General features: G+C 31.0%; 1 protein-coding gene across 1 annotated transcript in view; it reads left to right on the top strand.

The window, feature by feature from the left end:
• Positions 1-17,427, top strand: part of LOC106718024 (thrombospondin type-1 domain-containing protein 7A-like) — a 66,574-nt gene that overhangs the window by 30,233 nt on the left and 18,914 nt on the right. The window contains exon 2 of the mRNA XM_045679657.1: positions 5,200-5,297. Coding sequence (XP_045535613.1) covers positions 5,204-5,297 — 94 coding nt within the window. The 5' untranslated portion in view covers positions 5,200-5,203. The remainder of the gene's footprint in view (positions 1-5,199; positions 5,298-17,427) is intronic.

Below are 17,427 nucleotides of genomic sequence, written 5' to 3' on the forward strand. Positions count from 1 at the left end.
AAACCACTTCGATATAACAAAGTTATATCTAAATTAAGTCTCAAATATAAAGGTTTAATCCCTCTCCCTTTCCTGGTCAGATCAGATAGGAATAGGAGGTGGATTTGGCACGGAAAGAGGCGTACATAAAAAGGTACATTTTCTTTTTCTACACGTCTTTTCCTTTGTTTATTAAAAGATAGGCATCTTACCATACCTTATTATACCTTAGAAAAAAACATTGATATTAGGTTTTTGTGTTTTGAATACTTACTATTTCTAATACTGAACCAATCAAAATTAAACAAGGAAAAGCTTTTAATCTTTTGAATCGTCAACTTTTTATTCTGATACATTATTTTCTACGAATAAGTACTACCTACTTAACCTTCGGGGTTTTAACAATTTCAAGTTACATTTAAAAGGTAGGTAAATTTAGTTGCATTTTATTTATAACATATTAAACAGATAACATTATGCAAAATGTAAAACCATTGTTTAGGACGCACTGTTGTCGCAGTGTTTATATTTGTACATGAATTTTATATACATTTGCAACCGCGTTGCCGGCTGTTTAAATACAATTATGCAAATCCAATCTGTTTGTAAGCCTATGATATGAAATGAATTGATTTTCAAATTATTGATTGAGGTTATGGTTTTATTATCACACGGGTGAATATATTCGTAGAGTTATAAATTACTGTTATAAAGCCTTCAACACACCTTCTGTTTTAACTGCACAGTTCAAGAAAAACTGAGACTGCATAGTTAAACTATTAGTTCCAATTTTGCCTAGACACTCGCGTTTAATTAAAAATTAACAGATAAAACTAAAAGTGTGTAGCTGGCTTAATATTCTACTACAATATATTAGAACTGTGATCTTAATTCGTCGAAACATTCGTACACAATATTACCATGACACTCTTTATCTTTGGGAAAAAAAAGAGAAAACAATATTTTTGTACAGATGTTTCGGAAGCCGACGCCCACGGATATCCGCAACATCAGAAGTACACCAACATCCGCGTACCGGAACAACTGCCGCTAATCCAGTTGTTCCGGATCTTCTGGTGTTGCGGATATCTGTAGGCGTCGGATCAATTAATGTTAGGCTATCCGCTGCTCGTTTGCCCGCTTATCCTATAAAAAAGCGGAAATCTACGCTAAGCGAAATTATATTAAAAGATAAATTCCTCTATGAACTACTCTAAGCTGTTTAAAAAAATTCAAAATAAAAACAAGTCATTAAATTACATTATACAACATAAAGTATGTATGCCAACTTAAACAAATAGTATGCTAACTTTAAAACTCTCTCAGGGGCATTAATATGAAATGGTTATATTTCCAAGAATCGAAAATATGGAAATGTAAGAACTATCGAGATCTCTAAAGGCCCTTATAGCGGATGTTTGTTGTTTTACATTTGGGAAAAATACTTTCTTGTTCACATCCAATTCATAAATATTTATATCCACGTATCGAGTTTGCAAACTAGAGAATAACCTCTTTCTGAGAGAAGTTTCGTGAACGATACAAAGTTGTTGTTTTTTATTAACCTATTCCAGTTTTATTATATTCATCCCTTTCTATCGTATAATATTAAAGTTTATATAAAATTATCTACGATCAAAATAGCAGTCACTACATCAATAAAGGTAGCCTAAATGTTTAACTCATAAAACTTTTTTATTTACATATAAATTTGTTAAACAAAACACTATACTCGTAGATATGAAAAAAAGTTATAGACAAAAAAATATAAACTAATGTAACTAATTGTAGATTCAATGCATGTTAATTTAAAACATTAATCATCTTTAAACGGTTCAAATTATTCTTTAACGTTAATCATCTTTAAACGGTTCAAATTATTCTTTAACGTTCGTTCGTAACGTTCTTTAACAAAGAGATACTTTTTTGATTAATGTATTATATTTGAACGTTCAACTTCTTACGAAAGTGTCGAAACTATTCTATCTTTTGCGTAAAACTTTTACGCGAACACAAAAGCCCATCAGAATAGAATTGCTTACAGCTGTTACTTAGAAGACCTTTTAAGAAGTTTTTCGATTTCATGTCGTTACTTTCATGTTCTCAATTATGTTTATACATAACTCATCCGCATGAAATTCTGTAGATTTTTGTTACACAGAAAATCTTTATTTTATTGTTAACATTGAGTAAAACTTTCAATTGCAAATGTCAATAAATCAAATGACAACGAAGGCCTCCGCCATTGGCTGAGAACTACCGTTACCATGGCAACCATATATCTGTTATAGGCTTGCAATTTTTGTCCCTTTCACCCGCTAAGTTAAATGGCGTGAAAATATATAGACTAAAGCGTGTCCTAAGTAAAGGGCTTTTTATTACAATAATAATTAATCAAAAATATGTCGTGATTGCTATGATATTTTGTTATTAGGAAGTATATGTTTACACTTTATTATGTTAGTGTGGATAACTCTTGATATATCTGTGCAAGGTTATTATAGCTTAATTTAAAGATTATACGGTGTATTGGCGTCAATATTAAAACCGTTAGGTAGCTTTTTTATAGATATGGGCTTCAATTAAAAATATGTAGTAAATTAAGAACCTCCTCGTTTTTTGAAGCCTAATAAAATTAAGGAATTTCTGATATTTTTATCTCTCTGCTGTTACCGCGTCTTGGTACTAAATTTTATTCGAAAAAATATGAAAATAATTCTCTTAATTCTATACCTTTTTGTTGAGTCACTGAGTACAAGAGCTAAAGTAATTTATTACGTAATGGATATATTATAAAGTGAAACACAAGACGAGGACTTTTATTATGAGTAATCTAATATCATCCATCACTCACAGAGAAGTCCCTCCACTGACTGTTACTGGATTACCCTACAATTTTTCCTTGTTCTTTCTCCTTTAAATAATAATCTTACGTTTTGTTAGATTTATTCCAGTTATTTATGATTTAAAGTATTTTATATAGGAAAAACCTACGCCCGATAAGTTGCAAAGTAACATTAGTAAGTTTCCGATTCTGAAACAGGTGTACAAACAGATATTAAAGTTAAGCTATACTTACTCGTACTTGTATAAAGTACTTACGAACTGGGTTGGTTTTCTAAATGTTGTCTATTATTTTTATAAAAGAGACGGAGTTTTATAAAATAGGTACAAAATATAAAAGGAATTTTAAATAAAGACATACTTAGAAAATTGTTCAAAGACTTTTAGTTTATTTTTTCAGGTCCAGAAATAAAACATTCATTGTGTCGCCGCAGGGTGAAAGCAAAGGATGGCCTCTCTAAATACCACGTACAAAGCGAGGTCAACTCGCGCCTCACAAAGGGACGTCTTTATCCCGAATACGTTTGTAAGAGTCTCGAGATTTTTGTTGAAAACATGTCGCTTCCTTTTCTATAAAGAGTTTATTTTAGTCGTATCGATTAATATTGTGTCTTGATAACATTGTAACACACCTTAATTAAATAGAATCCCTTATGTTTAAAGACAGTATTTATAATTTCTGTCCTTACTATATAGAATAAAACAATATTATGGACTCATTAGAAACTCTTGTTATCCAAATTCATTATCATTACTTCTTCGTTTATATGCCTAACATCATGTACATCAAGTATTATGTAAAACATCTTAATATCTATCTATGTAACTAATTCGCAAGCGAAGTTACATATATTTCTTATATACAAAAGGATGCTTTGTTGGCTCCCTTAGCTAATGTCAGTTGGAGCGATAACAATGCAGGCTGCGTTCGTTTCCAGAACGCGATGTTAAAACTTTGCAGGAAACTTGCGAATGGAAATGAAAGCGCTCCCAGAGTGTCTGGAAATTAATTCACAACAATGAAAGTATTGTGTTGCAGTGTGATATATAAAATGAATGGTAAAAACTAGGCAATAAGTTACTATTTTTTTTATTCCAGATAAATTTATATTTAATATATTATATATACTTAATTTTTAATTTTAATGTTTTTCAAATTAATACTAAATATTCAATTACAAAATATTGATAAAATAACAAAATTTTAGGATTACTAAAAATGAGTAGGAAATTGTAGTGAATCATGTAGCTTGCTTTGTTACTTACAGCAAAGATTTTATACCTTTATGCAGTTTTAATATAAGAATGACTAGAGAATAAATAACTCTAGGTTGATCTTACGTCAGTCACTTCACCTTTGTGACAATATGAGTTGACCTTAATCCGCGACTTACTTTTCCCGCCCTCTGGCGGTGAAACAAATGAATGTTTTATCTCCGTACACCTTGAAATAAAAGAGAAGTTACCGTGAAATTACCACTGCCGAAACACTTGATTAAAATTATTGTGTTCTGTTTTCAAAATGAAATGATGATGAAACTGAAATGGATGTTAAGTATGTTTTATACAAGTTTATTGACTGTTTCCAACAGACAGAAAGAAATATTTTATTGTAATTAAAATCATAGGAATAGTTTCTGGCATGTGACAGTCATACCATAATTATTATTATGTTGTGCATCGTTTTTTTTAGTGCTCGTTGGTTTATATTTTTTCTTTGTTTCTTAATTACGGAATGAATCCACCATATTTTATTTTATCAGACAGTTCTACCATGTAATTTTTTTGCGAGTGACATTTATTAAGCGTTGAGAAACGTCATTCCTTTAAATATTTATTTCTATTCCACTTTTCCAAATTCAATATTAATATAAACGAATTTTGTTCACAATTTGTCACCGTTCATTTGTAACAAATTCTTTAGCCCATGAGTTGGAAAATGTTACATAATTAGATTCGCTACGGTTCTTTGGTCAGGAATATTAAGCTCGTGTTTAGGTCAGGCGACCTCTAAACGCTGTTGTCCCGCAAATGAAGCAAAATGAGTAATATTTTTTGCTTATACACTTACAACAGTTACAATCATAAACCATAGCGGATTACGAATTTCCGCGCGAATTTATCACATCTATCCAGTTTCTTTTATGTGATATAGCATATGTACATGCTCGTTGGTTACAGGAACTCCTTATACATTTCCTTAGAATGGTACTAAATTAATCTATAAAGGTTTTTAGAACGTCCTACTCCATAAATAGCGTTTAATACTCGTTGATATTTTGTCTGACTTTAACAGCTAGAAAAAGTAGTGAATAAAGGTAATAAAGATATGATAAGACGACATACAGCTTAAATATAATAAATATTTTACTTCAGAAACATGTTTCCGCTGTGGTGGGCGCTGCCGCTGCTGCTGGCGGCTGCGGGCGCGGACGAGGCCACCGATCCTCAAGGCCTGCTGGATACTGGTACAAGTAAGAATTTAAATTACTACTTTAGATTTGTGTCAATTAAAAAGAAAAACATCCTCTTACAACAAGATAATTCTTAGCAGCGGCTGACTTACCTTAGTAACAAAGAGTATATTAAGTAATCTTATTAGCAGCACTTTATTGCAAATAAACAAACTTTATTTCTTTTATCACCGGCTTTTCAGTCCCTTTTAAAAATATTCTCATTATGTAAATAGAATAGAGAGCAATTTCATCATACTGTCACAACCAACGCTGTGAATCTGTCGTGAAACGTATTTACTTTGAAAAAAAGCTGCCTCAGTACACAAAAGTTAATGGTGCGTAGCCTCGTAGAGGTGACGTAGCAGAAGCGTAGAGCTTAAAGCTACAATCGCCGTAGATCAGTACAAATTTGTAGTAATAGCACGGGAAATAAAATATGTTTTCGGAGTTTTTAAACCAAGCAAGTACGTTATATTCATTTTATGACTACTATTCTATGATTTATTTGGTCTTTCTAATAATGCATATGTATAACTTTCTGTTAGAATCAATCAATATGTTTTTGATATAAAACAGATTAGAGTTTAAAATGTTGTAGTCAATATATAGTTTCTGTTTTATGTACAATGTTATGTAAACGAATAAACGTGCTGTTCAAAAAAATAAAACGAAATTTCATATCGACATGTAAGTGTACCCTTCGACCTTTGGACGGAAGCCAATCCAATGTACGATCGTGAATCGTGCAAATATTTATTCTGTTCAATACGACTTTGTTATCGAAGAGCACAATATCCGGTTTAATTTATATGTATATAAGTCATGTGTTAGTTACACAAAAATTGTAAAACACGTTTCATTTAATAGCATTCTTAAAGCTTCAAAGCTAAGAACTAAAATTAACTCGGTACTTTCATCTATTAGCTACTAATATAACTTAGATCACAAAGTGAAAAACTGATGTTATCGCCTCATTTTTTAGTGTTACATAAAAATATGTTTTGCCTCAGCTTTATCTCGTATAGCGCTGTAACTAGACTAATCGCTTTCGCTTGGCAAAACACGAGCAAATTGCCTCCATTAGCGTACACAAGTGGACGCCATGGCAACCTTTGTTGTGACCCTCTCCTACTTCCAGTGATTATTTTGTACGTATATTATTGCTGCTCAAGTATCTTTAAAAAATAAACTTCGTGTTTTTTTAATCAGCGGAACTAGGTACCTATAAAATAATATTAATATTTTTTAGCGAAAAAAATGCTTAAATTTTTATCAATCTAACAAAGCTTCAAACAGTAAAACAGAATACTGTAATCTTTGGTTCATGTCCCATAGTCGAAAAATAAACAGTTAAATTTTATGCATTATATAGAAACCAAAGTTAAGTAATTTTGTACAACTCAAGAAGGGTGTTGCGAACTCGTATGGCATACATTATTCATTCTCAGTTTGACTGTAATGCGATTACGTGTCGCTCGTCGCTCCCTCCAACTTCCAAACTCAGGCATACAATAATCACGTTAACAAAGTTAACGTTATCTTAATAATTTAATTAAACAAGACATAAACATGTTATGTAAGATTTTTTTGTACAGAGTTGGTAAGTTATTAAAGACAAAAAAACTCCGAATAAATCCTACGACTTCCAGATAAGTCTTGTTAAGTTGATATAGTACTTCTCGAATATTAAGAATAATGAATTTTTACGGTATTTCAAAAACTTTCTTATTTCTTTACATTTAAAAAATATTTAGTAAAACTTGGCCACTCATTTTAAAAGTAAATAAATCTAACTTGTTTTAAAAAGCCTTTATATTTCAACGGAACCCAAGTGTGATTTTGAATTTCACGCTTTGTTAGACACTAAAATTGCGTTCGTTTATGATGTCTTTCATTTGCACCGAATGATCGAAAATTATAATATATAATACAATACAATATGAACAAAATCGACTGTTATTACTTACAGTTTTGCAGTCGCTTTGTACACTATATTACTACTAGTATATTAATATGTTCACAAACAGCTGCTTTGCTCTATCTCATATCTTAGCTTGGCTGTTACTTTATGCAAATATTTTATCTTCAATATTGTAAACTTAGTGTGCAATAATAAAGATTTTCATTTTTTCAATACTGTACAAATTGATGAAGATAATCTCATGCGTAAATTCTCATCTCAACGAGACGTACGACTCTCGGAATAATAATGTCGCCGGGGGGAATATTACGAGGTCTTTTGTAAACGAAACACTGTTTACTTTGTATTTTTTTATTTAGAAGAAATATTAAATGTACCCACCCTCGTTTAAAATATGGAAATCTTGACGAAGTTAATTTGTTGTGATTTTTATATCAAAATACAGGCTTTAATTACTCTGTGATTAAAATATACCTTTAAATTATATGTTAAGAGTTTTGCTTCCCGAAACATGAAATATTATGTTTATTATTTCGGATAATTTTAAACGTCTACTATCAAATATTTAACCTAACTTTAGCAAAACTAAATTATATAAACTATTAAATATTTTAAAATTGTACCTGGAAAAATATGTCCGTTCGTTCGTTCCTACGAATGCCAATAGCATGGAATAAGGGAGATTAACTGGAGCGATATTAAAATTTGTCAAACGCAGATATTTTCTTTCATATCGGGATCAGTACGACTGTTTGTTCCCTGTCAATTGCACTGCGCCTTTCTTTCGATGCTATTGGAAAATTTATTCTTATTATTTCATATTACATGGCGTTAAATATTCTTATTCATAATTAACCTGAAATAAACTCCGAAACTACTAAACTATTTTTTATAAAATTATAAGACTGTGTAATTTTCTAACAAGGAATTATTGGATAAGATAGGTATGATAGGGAGGTAGGATGATAGAATATAGAGATTTTCTTACTTTCAAATCGAAATGAAAAACTTCTCTATTTTTCACTTCAATATATAATACGTATTACGACTCTTAGACGCGTTCATAATAATATAAAAAAAAATCACCGCGACTTTGTCGGCGTGGAAATAAAAAAACAAATAAGATGAATAGTACACCATGTGTTATTTGAGACTATGTTCTGTTGTTTTGGTGAATTTAAGTAAGATGCCTTGAATCGTTGCAGAATTATGAAGTAAATATGTAAAGACAAAACAAAGTAGCTTATGTGTTCTTCTAGACTATGTTTTACATCTATGCTAGTGCAAAATTTCACCGATTCGCATTTATAATATTAGTAAGATAGTAAAGGTTAGAATTCTCTATATGTTTAATAAATATATTGTACGATTGTAAACGTAGTTGTGTTTTGCAAAAAGAGAAATAAATAAAAATAGAGACGAGTATTTTGTAACATGGTCGGAAGCAAAGGAAATGAAGTTTGGTTCAATAAAGCGCTTCATATTTTCGACAGGAGATATTATATTACCACAAAAATGTTTGCAGCATATTTGTAACAAATAATTTTGAAAATAAAAATAACGCAATATGAAAAATAATACTTTGACGCTACTAAGAGTGGAGTAGAGTATAAGCAATTAGTAAAGCGTAAAGCTTTCTTCATAATCATGTTTTCATCAAAAAATAATTCAAACAATTTACGTTACATTATCATAATATAATTATGTTTCGTAACGTAAAGCATTTTCCATTCCCCTCCCCGCAGCCGTATGAGCTCCGCATGCGTTATCGCCGACAATGATTGTAGCGACAGGCGTTATTGCCTGCGCTCGGCAAAACACGCCAAATTACCTCCATTACCATAGATGCCGCGCCAGTCATTAGCGTGTATACTCACGCCAGTTAAGTTCATTATATACCTTAGCATAATCTTATTACATCTATGTCCATTAAAGATAGACATCCATAACCTTCTAACAATGATAGCAGCGAAAACTAACGGCTTTATTGATACACTATATTGTTGATACACTGTTATCGTAGCTCTTCGTCAATAATTTGATATCACTCAAAAGACTAACACTACACCCTGTATAGAGTCTATATTATATGGTATCTGTATGTATAATCTCCGGTAATATTAACAAAGTCGTTGTGGTACAGGGTGTTATCGCTTCGCTCGAGCACGACCGAACCTGAACTGCGTTAGATAGAATGCCTCCCTCATCCGAACTCTCTTGCATGTATAATGAACCTGGTTTAGATCGTAACTCATTTTAAAATGTTTTTATAACATATCTTACTTGGTACATTGAATTATTTACGTAGACTTACATAATATCTAAAATTATTAATAACTAGCTTTTACCCGCGACTCCGTCCACGCGGAATAAAAAAAAATTGCCCACAAGATAAAAAAGTTACCTCCCCATAAATTTTCAGCTAAATCAGTTCAACCGATCTTGAGTTATAAAAAGATACTTTCAAACTATCGGTTAACATACAAACTTAAGCATGGGTTAGAAATGAATTTGTGTAGTTTTAATTAATTTTATATCAAATCCATTCAATAACAATTAAACAAACTCTGTTTCATTCCACAAATGTCAAATGACGGATACAGGTCGTTGACCTTGTGCTTTTTTTTAATTTAAGCAATTAACCTATTGGCACTTCAAAAATTAAGTACGATCTTATAACGCCTAATGGATGTTACAATTAACAAAACAATATTAAAAAGTTATTATTAGTAAGTTAATTTTCAGTATCCATTACACATGAGAAGATCCATAACTTTTTACGATCCGTCTGAATAATATATCAAAGGATCCTTTGAAAATATGCGACACGGATTTTCCATTTCGTCGACTCTAACATTTTTCAGCTACAGAATATTTAATAGAATGTTATCCATTGTAGATTCCATCTTTGTAAATCTATAACAAGTGTGAACGATTTTAATCGTCTAATGTAAAAAATACGTAAATATAAAAATAATTTTAGAACGTATTTTGAAAAAAAAAAAAAATTATTGGCAAAGTTTTGAAAATGTTAAGAAGAAGCAAGTGTAATGAACCAAAATTTGAACGCTTATATTTTTTATTTACTTTTGACCACTGTTTTTGTAATGTCAATAAAAAAATGTATACTCGGCTACAAGGAAGAAACATATTATATGTATATGTATGTATTACATACTTATTATATATAAGAAATATGTATTTAATAATTTTCAAAACTTGCTTAGAAATTATAAAGCCATTTTAACGGAAAGCAACCATAAAACAACAAAAAATAATCAAAAGAAATTGCAAAGGAAACAAAAAAATTAAAAATGTAATCTTAAATGTACCAAAAATAAGTTTGAAAATTAAAAAATATAATTATTTCAACTTCTCTTTTATACTATGGGCTATAATAAAACGACGAAGGCGGCTGCATCATTAGAAAGAAAGTAGGCTTTTATTTTTTATCGTTATGCAGGTTGAATTATCGACGGTACATAAAGGGGCAATGAACTATACTGAAGTAGAATAATTCAGACTAATAAAGTCAATTAAAACTCACCTTTTAATCTACTACTAACAGAAAATCAACATAGATTACGTACAAACAAGATACACATACAAAATTGTTTTTTTTTTTATAGAACATAGACATGGATCTTTTATTAGTCACATAACAAAAAGCTATATATTTACGACACAATAGTATACCGATCTCTTGTAACTTTGTGATACAAAGCTCAAATCAAAGGAAGCCTTTTGGGAAATGTAACAGAAAAGTCTTCCTGCGTTCATTTACAAAATGGTAAAGAATATATATTTCTTTAATTTGTTGCAATGTATTTTAATACGATTTATTTAAATCTATAAATTAGTTTGTCTCGGAAAAAAAAATATTTTCCTTTTAATTACTCTTTCTTCTGTGATGAAAAAGTCTGCAACCAGATGCTCAAAAATTTCCTTGTAACGTAATACTCGTGTAAAATTTTATAGCTTCTTACGCACGTCTGAAATACGTAAGCATCAAAGGCACCGCCCCGGGCTATAAATAATTTCTCATCCTAAAGGGCAATGACCTCACAGCGCGTGATAAATTCTGTGAAGAGTATTGACACAAAAATCTTATATTTTCCCTTTTATTAGCATCTGCTCGCGTTTAATAACTTTTTTTTTGTTACAAATTAATTAATGACATACCTCAAAACGAAATATTGTTAAGCTGCTTAGTAATTTTAAGATGGTTTTATATTTTCATTAGAATTTTGTACTTTACCTTTTTCTTAATTATATAATAATGATATCAAGGAAAAGGAAAAGATACTTTATATTTTTGTATTTGGTTTTATACACCTCGTTATTATATACGTGTATATATAAAATAAACAAACCTAGGTGCCCAACATAAACAACGAAATTAATTAGAAAATATTGACAAAGGCCCACTGTTATAGAAAACAAACTTGAATTTATAAACAAACCTCCAAAAGTTTTACCCACAAGCTATGCTGCGGGATGAAAGATAATTTTCAATGAACCGTATCGTAATTTATGCAAATACCTATATTTAATTAAAATGTATTTAGTACTTTATATTTCATAATAACAAAATTATATGATGTCACAACTTCAGTAAAAAATATGTTGACAACCAAAAGAAAATTAAAAATGTAAATGAGTATATTACGGAAAATAAAATGCTTATTACAAAAAAATATTTTAATGATCGCTCTCATTAATGTTCTACTTTTAGAGCTTTTATATATTTACAAATGAAAAAATTTACATTATAATTTTAATAACATAGTTATGAATTAAAATGAGCTGAAGAATAATTAGTTTTTCAAATTCATCAGTCCATTAGTATTTTCCATTCCAAAATAGTTTTAAGTAAATTAAGTGAAAGTAAAAAATTCAGGTGGCCTAGCATGAATATTTGTCAGAAGGTTTTCTTCACGTCATCAAAGTATTAGAATTTGTGCAGCGCCCCTACCGGGCGTAAATTACAACTAATATCTGGTGAAGAACTTACTATAGAAATGATCCTATTAAGTAAGGCAACAAAATGTCATACAATTTTTTTCGATGACGTTACGAATACGTTCTCACAACTGGCACGCAAATATTCGTGATAGACCCTCGGATCAAAAATATTCGTCTTCATTCTAATTGCTAACAATTTTTTTTTTATTTATATGTCTTGGACACGTAGATAACGTGGGTGATAAGAAAAGTAAAAATATAAAATGAAGAATCTCGGACTAATTTTTTCATAGGAATTTAAAACACCCCTTAGAATTCATTAAAATTCCGAGAGCTACGCAGCTGCCCTCATATAATACTTCAATGTCATTCATTTCCATCTTTAATGAAGCTGACATGTCGGAATAAATTTTAATTAAAATACTTGAAAATGTTATGTGGGACTGTAAATTAAACTTCTACGAGATAAAAAAACATAGCATACAAAGCTTTCTTATTGTTTCGGTAGTGAACACAAACGGAATGATTGATATGTTCAAGAAACATTTTTAGAATATCAACTGGAAAATAAATTACGTAACATCAGCTTACAAACATAATATTTAAACTTAATATCAACTGGTGGTTAAAGATGGAATACTGTAAAAGATTTTTACAAAGCAATTAAAGATGAAGAACATTCTAGTTCGGATAGAGGCGGATAATTAGCTTTGAAAGAAGACGGCTGATTGGCTTGCCGCCAATCAATTATCATTGCTTTCAAACACAAATGCAAAATTGAAAATGAAAAATTACAAAAAATAAAGTATACTTAATGCATATTAAGTCTATTTCGTTAAACTTCAAATCTATATCTATATATATAAAAGAAAGTTGTGTTAGTTACACCATTTATAACTCAAGAACGGCTGAATCGATTTGACTGAAAATTGGTGGGCAGGTAGCTTACAACCAGGAAAAGGACATAGGATAATTTTTACCCCGTTTTCTATTTTTTTTTATTCCGCGCGGACGGAGTCGCGGGTAAAAGCTAGTTCAGAATATTACACACTATAATGTAAAGCCGATTATTGTTTTCTAGATAATTAGATTACACGTGAAAAGAATTTACCTTAAATTAATGCTACCTATAATTGACATCTTATATAACAGACTCGTAAAATAAAAACGTATCATGTTTCACATTATTAAAAGACATACTCGCTCATCGAAAGTCTTTTTATGAACAAATAATAACATTATATTGTCAGCCTTTTTCATTACCCCGTGTTTGAACATACTTGAAACGATAAGCGGCTTACTTGAGAGGAAGAAGCTTTATTTATTCTATTTTTACTCAACAAGGTAACAATAACATTGTTTTTGTATTAGATATTGAAAAGACATACATTGTGTAGAAATAATTATGTTATAAAGAGCTTAAAATTAGCGCGGATTTTCTCCATCAGTTTTGTTCTTTATTAAAACAGATCTGTTTGATTTCTATATTCCCTTTATGTTTATAAAATGATCATAAAATTATACCACTCTCATTAGCTACGCCGCTCTTTTACAATATAAATATATTAAACTAGCTTTTTCCCGCGACTCCGTCCGCGCAGAATAAGAAAAAAAAAAAAGAAAACGGGGTAAAAATTATCCTATGTCCTATTCCTGGTTCTAAGCTACCTGCCCACCAATTTTCAGTCAAATCGATTCAGCCGTTCTTGAGTTATAAATGGTGTAACTAACACGACTTTCTTTTATATATATAGATTATTTTTATTCATATGAATAAGTATTATATTTACACCATCATTTGTTTTCATGTATATAAAATGTATACATAGGCCGCAAACTATGAGTTTGGTTTTAAAGCAATTAATAATTTCCCCCATTCCGTAGGGTCCGTGTACCTTCTATTATTAACTCATTAATAAATCGCCAAAGTTGTACCTTACCCTAACACCTCGAGTGTCGCAGCTGATGCCTGTAAAATACCGCTTTCAAACTTACATAAGCTTTTCAGTAATTTTACCGTATCATATTTAGGGTAATGCTTTGAAACTGCATGTTAGTTGTTTTAATAAACTGAAATATTTACATGAAAGTAACCATTGTTGTGAAAATCATAAGGACTTTGGACACACATTCGTATGTTATGCTTAACGTTTTATAGAAAATAAAAAAAGTTAAATCAGTATGTCGAAAGATTTTCCTTGAAAACCTGTGTGTTAATACTTCTTACAAATATTATAAATGCGAATGTTTAGATGGATGATGGATGGATGGATGGATGGATGGATGAATGTTTGTTTGAAGGTATCTCGGGAACGGCTCAACGGATCTTTATGAAATTTAGCTCAGATGTAGAACATAGTCTGAAAGAATACATAGGCTACTTATTAACTTTTTTTTAATTCCGCGCGGACGGTGTCGCGGGTGACAGCTCGTATTATATAACCTTAAAAAAAATCTTTTCACATTTCATTAATAATTTTATTATAATTTTTATAACTTGTTCTTTATTCAGGCCTGAAAATGAGTTGCGTAATGTAACGTACAAGTACTGGCAAACGAGAAGATGTAGTACCCTCGGGAACCTAATGACCTCTTCAAGGAGGTGCGAGTCCTTTGTGAGGGAACGTACGTCGGCGACCCAATTAATTCTTTTTTACTTCAACTTGCGAATTAATTAGTTGGAACTTGTTTTGTGAAAGAAATTAATACAGTACATACAAGAAGTAAGCTTTAAATGATATATGTTAACATTTCGCTAGTGCTTATCAACTCTATTCTGTTAATTTGCTGTTACAGTCAAATTAAACTGTCTTATATAAAAACGAACTTTATAGCATACTAGCTTTTACCCGCGACTCCGTCCGCGCGGAATAAAAAAAAAAGAAAACGGGGTAAAAATTATCCTATGTCCGTTTCCTGGTTCTATGCTACCTGCCCACTTGAGTTATAAATAGTGTAACTAACACGACTTTCTTTTATATATATAGATTATATTGATTCAACCATTTTTAAGTCACTTAATAAATTATTATAGCCACAAAATTAACCCCTTATATTATAAGACATGTTAATTTTTAATTGTGGGAGAGATAATTGAAACAAATAATATATTTATAATATATGGACTCCTTTCTCTCCCTCCCTCCTCTCTTTGTAGTACATATATTGGCTACACATATTTACAGTTTTATATATTTTAAAGTTATACCTGTATGTACATAGCTAGCGATAAACAATCCAGCCCGATGAGCCGCGTGAACAATTTCTGGCTGGATAAAACTCGCTACTCGCTATGTTACGTTACGCTTTGGAAACACGATGACGAGCTCAGCAGCGTTGGAATTTAATTAACTTACGCGCAATAAACCTGCTGATAAATTCACTGATATTACATCACATTAAACTAACGACCTACGAGGATATTTTTTTTCGTAATTCAAACGATTTACGCCAGAAATTTCGAGTGGCGCTTTGCATTTCCTCAACCTACCCCATAAATATTCACCTAGAATTGGAAAAAGGCATTAGAGACTTTTAAGCATTCATACATATTTTATGGCCTTATGAGAAAAAGGTCATTAACATTCCTAGCACTACTTCTTACAACATATTTCAACAAACTTTACTTGACTCGAACCATCGAATAAACAATACATATTAAATAGTAAAACAATTTTAAAATATAACCATTCATAAGTTACCACACACAACTTATATACAATGTGTCTATAAACTTTATCATGAATGTGAAGATATTTAAAGTTACGCTTTAAATGTAAAATATGTTGCTTTATGCCGTAGTGAACTGATTCTGTATCGAGTATTGGATAGATGGGATTCCAGACGGCCGCAGCTCGGAATTTAATAAACATCGAGCCGCGCTTCCCCGATATTGCTTCAAATTATCTCAGTCTGCACTTCACCGCGAACACACGTCGATAAATCGTTGAAATATCTACTTTATAAATCTTTATATACTTGCATCGGACCACCTGAAGTACCTAACTATAAAATTTAAACGGAGCCTCAGTTCGAATAGAGAAATTAAATCATTATCGTGATAGTTTTCTTTCTTGTTTCCATTATCATTCTGACTGTGAAACAGTCTGACTTTAGATGTAATTCGTGCTTAAATTTCAAATTATGTCACGAAATGGAATTTCAAATAAGCCTACATTTCATCAAAAAACATCCATCTTTCTCGAGTGCGTTGAACTCTTAAGTAATCTCATGAATTCGGAAAGCGCCGACGTAAATTGAAAAAGTTAAATAACTTAACATCTCGTCCAAACATCGCCTTTGTTTTCTATTTTCACTGATACTCGAACTAGGTTGTTTTGTGAGGTTAACCTCCTCAAAGTTCTTCCTTATAAAACAACCTATATCTTTAAACTATAGCTTGTTCATAAACTAAATGGTCTCATGGCAATTAGCATAACATTAAAATTTACGAAATAATTTTTTTTTAGAAAATTATTAATTTATTTAGAAAATTTACTACAACATATACACATATCATATTTTTTACAGGAAAGGTACAAGAAACATAGAACAAAGGAGGCATAATTTTAGTCCACGTTCCCACCCTTTTCTTATACGGAAAGGATGGGAATGGGGAGTGGATTTAACGGAGGAGACGACGCATGGGATATATCCTTTTTCTTCCCCTCTATCGGTCAAAGGTAGGAAATGCATCTGCAATTGTGGATGTCTATGGGGAGCGGTCGCTTCGCTATTTAGACGAATTCAGAAAAAAATATTTTATAACTTTCCACATTGACGATACGCGATATTCAAAGTAACAGCTTTTAAATCGCACAACGCAGCTAATAAATAATACATATGACCCAGTTAACACATACCTATTTATATACAAAGCCTTTCGCACGATGAAGCTGAAATAGGAAGGGTCCGTGCTTAGAAATAAATGCATGGGGCCGGGAAATAATGGAACGATCGAGCGGCGCTGATAAAGGACGGCTACAGAACAAATGTTCTACATTAAATAGATTCTTTCGAAAAATACTTTTCTGTTTCTCCCCATTTTTAAAAAAAAGTAATCTCTGTTATTTTTCGTACCTGTCGAGCCATAACTCACGAAATTACACAGAACAAATCTTTCTAAGCCTATTTAACTTTAAAATGTATTTTGATATCAACAACTCTAATTTGTCACTTTATTACATTTTATTCATAAAATTGTTTCATAAAAGCCTTAAGAAAATAGCCTATGCAGATAACATAACACTTAACTAAATATAA

Source organism: Papilio machaon, chromosome 10 (genome assembly GCF_912999745.1).
Source record: "Papilio machaon chromosome 10, ilPapMach1.1, whole genome shotgun sequence".
Lineage (NCBI taxonomy): Eukaryota > Metazoa > Arthropoda > Insecta > Lepidoptera > Papilionidae > Papilio > Papilio machaon.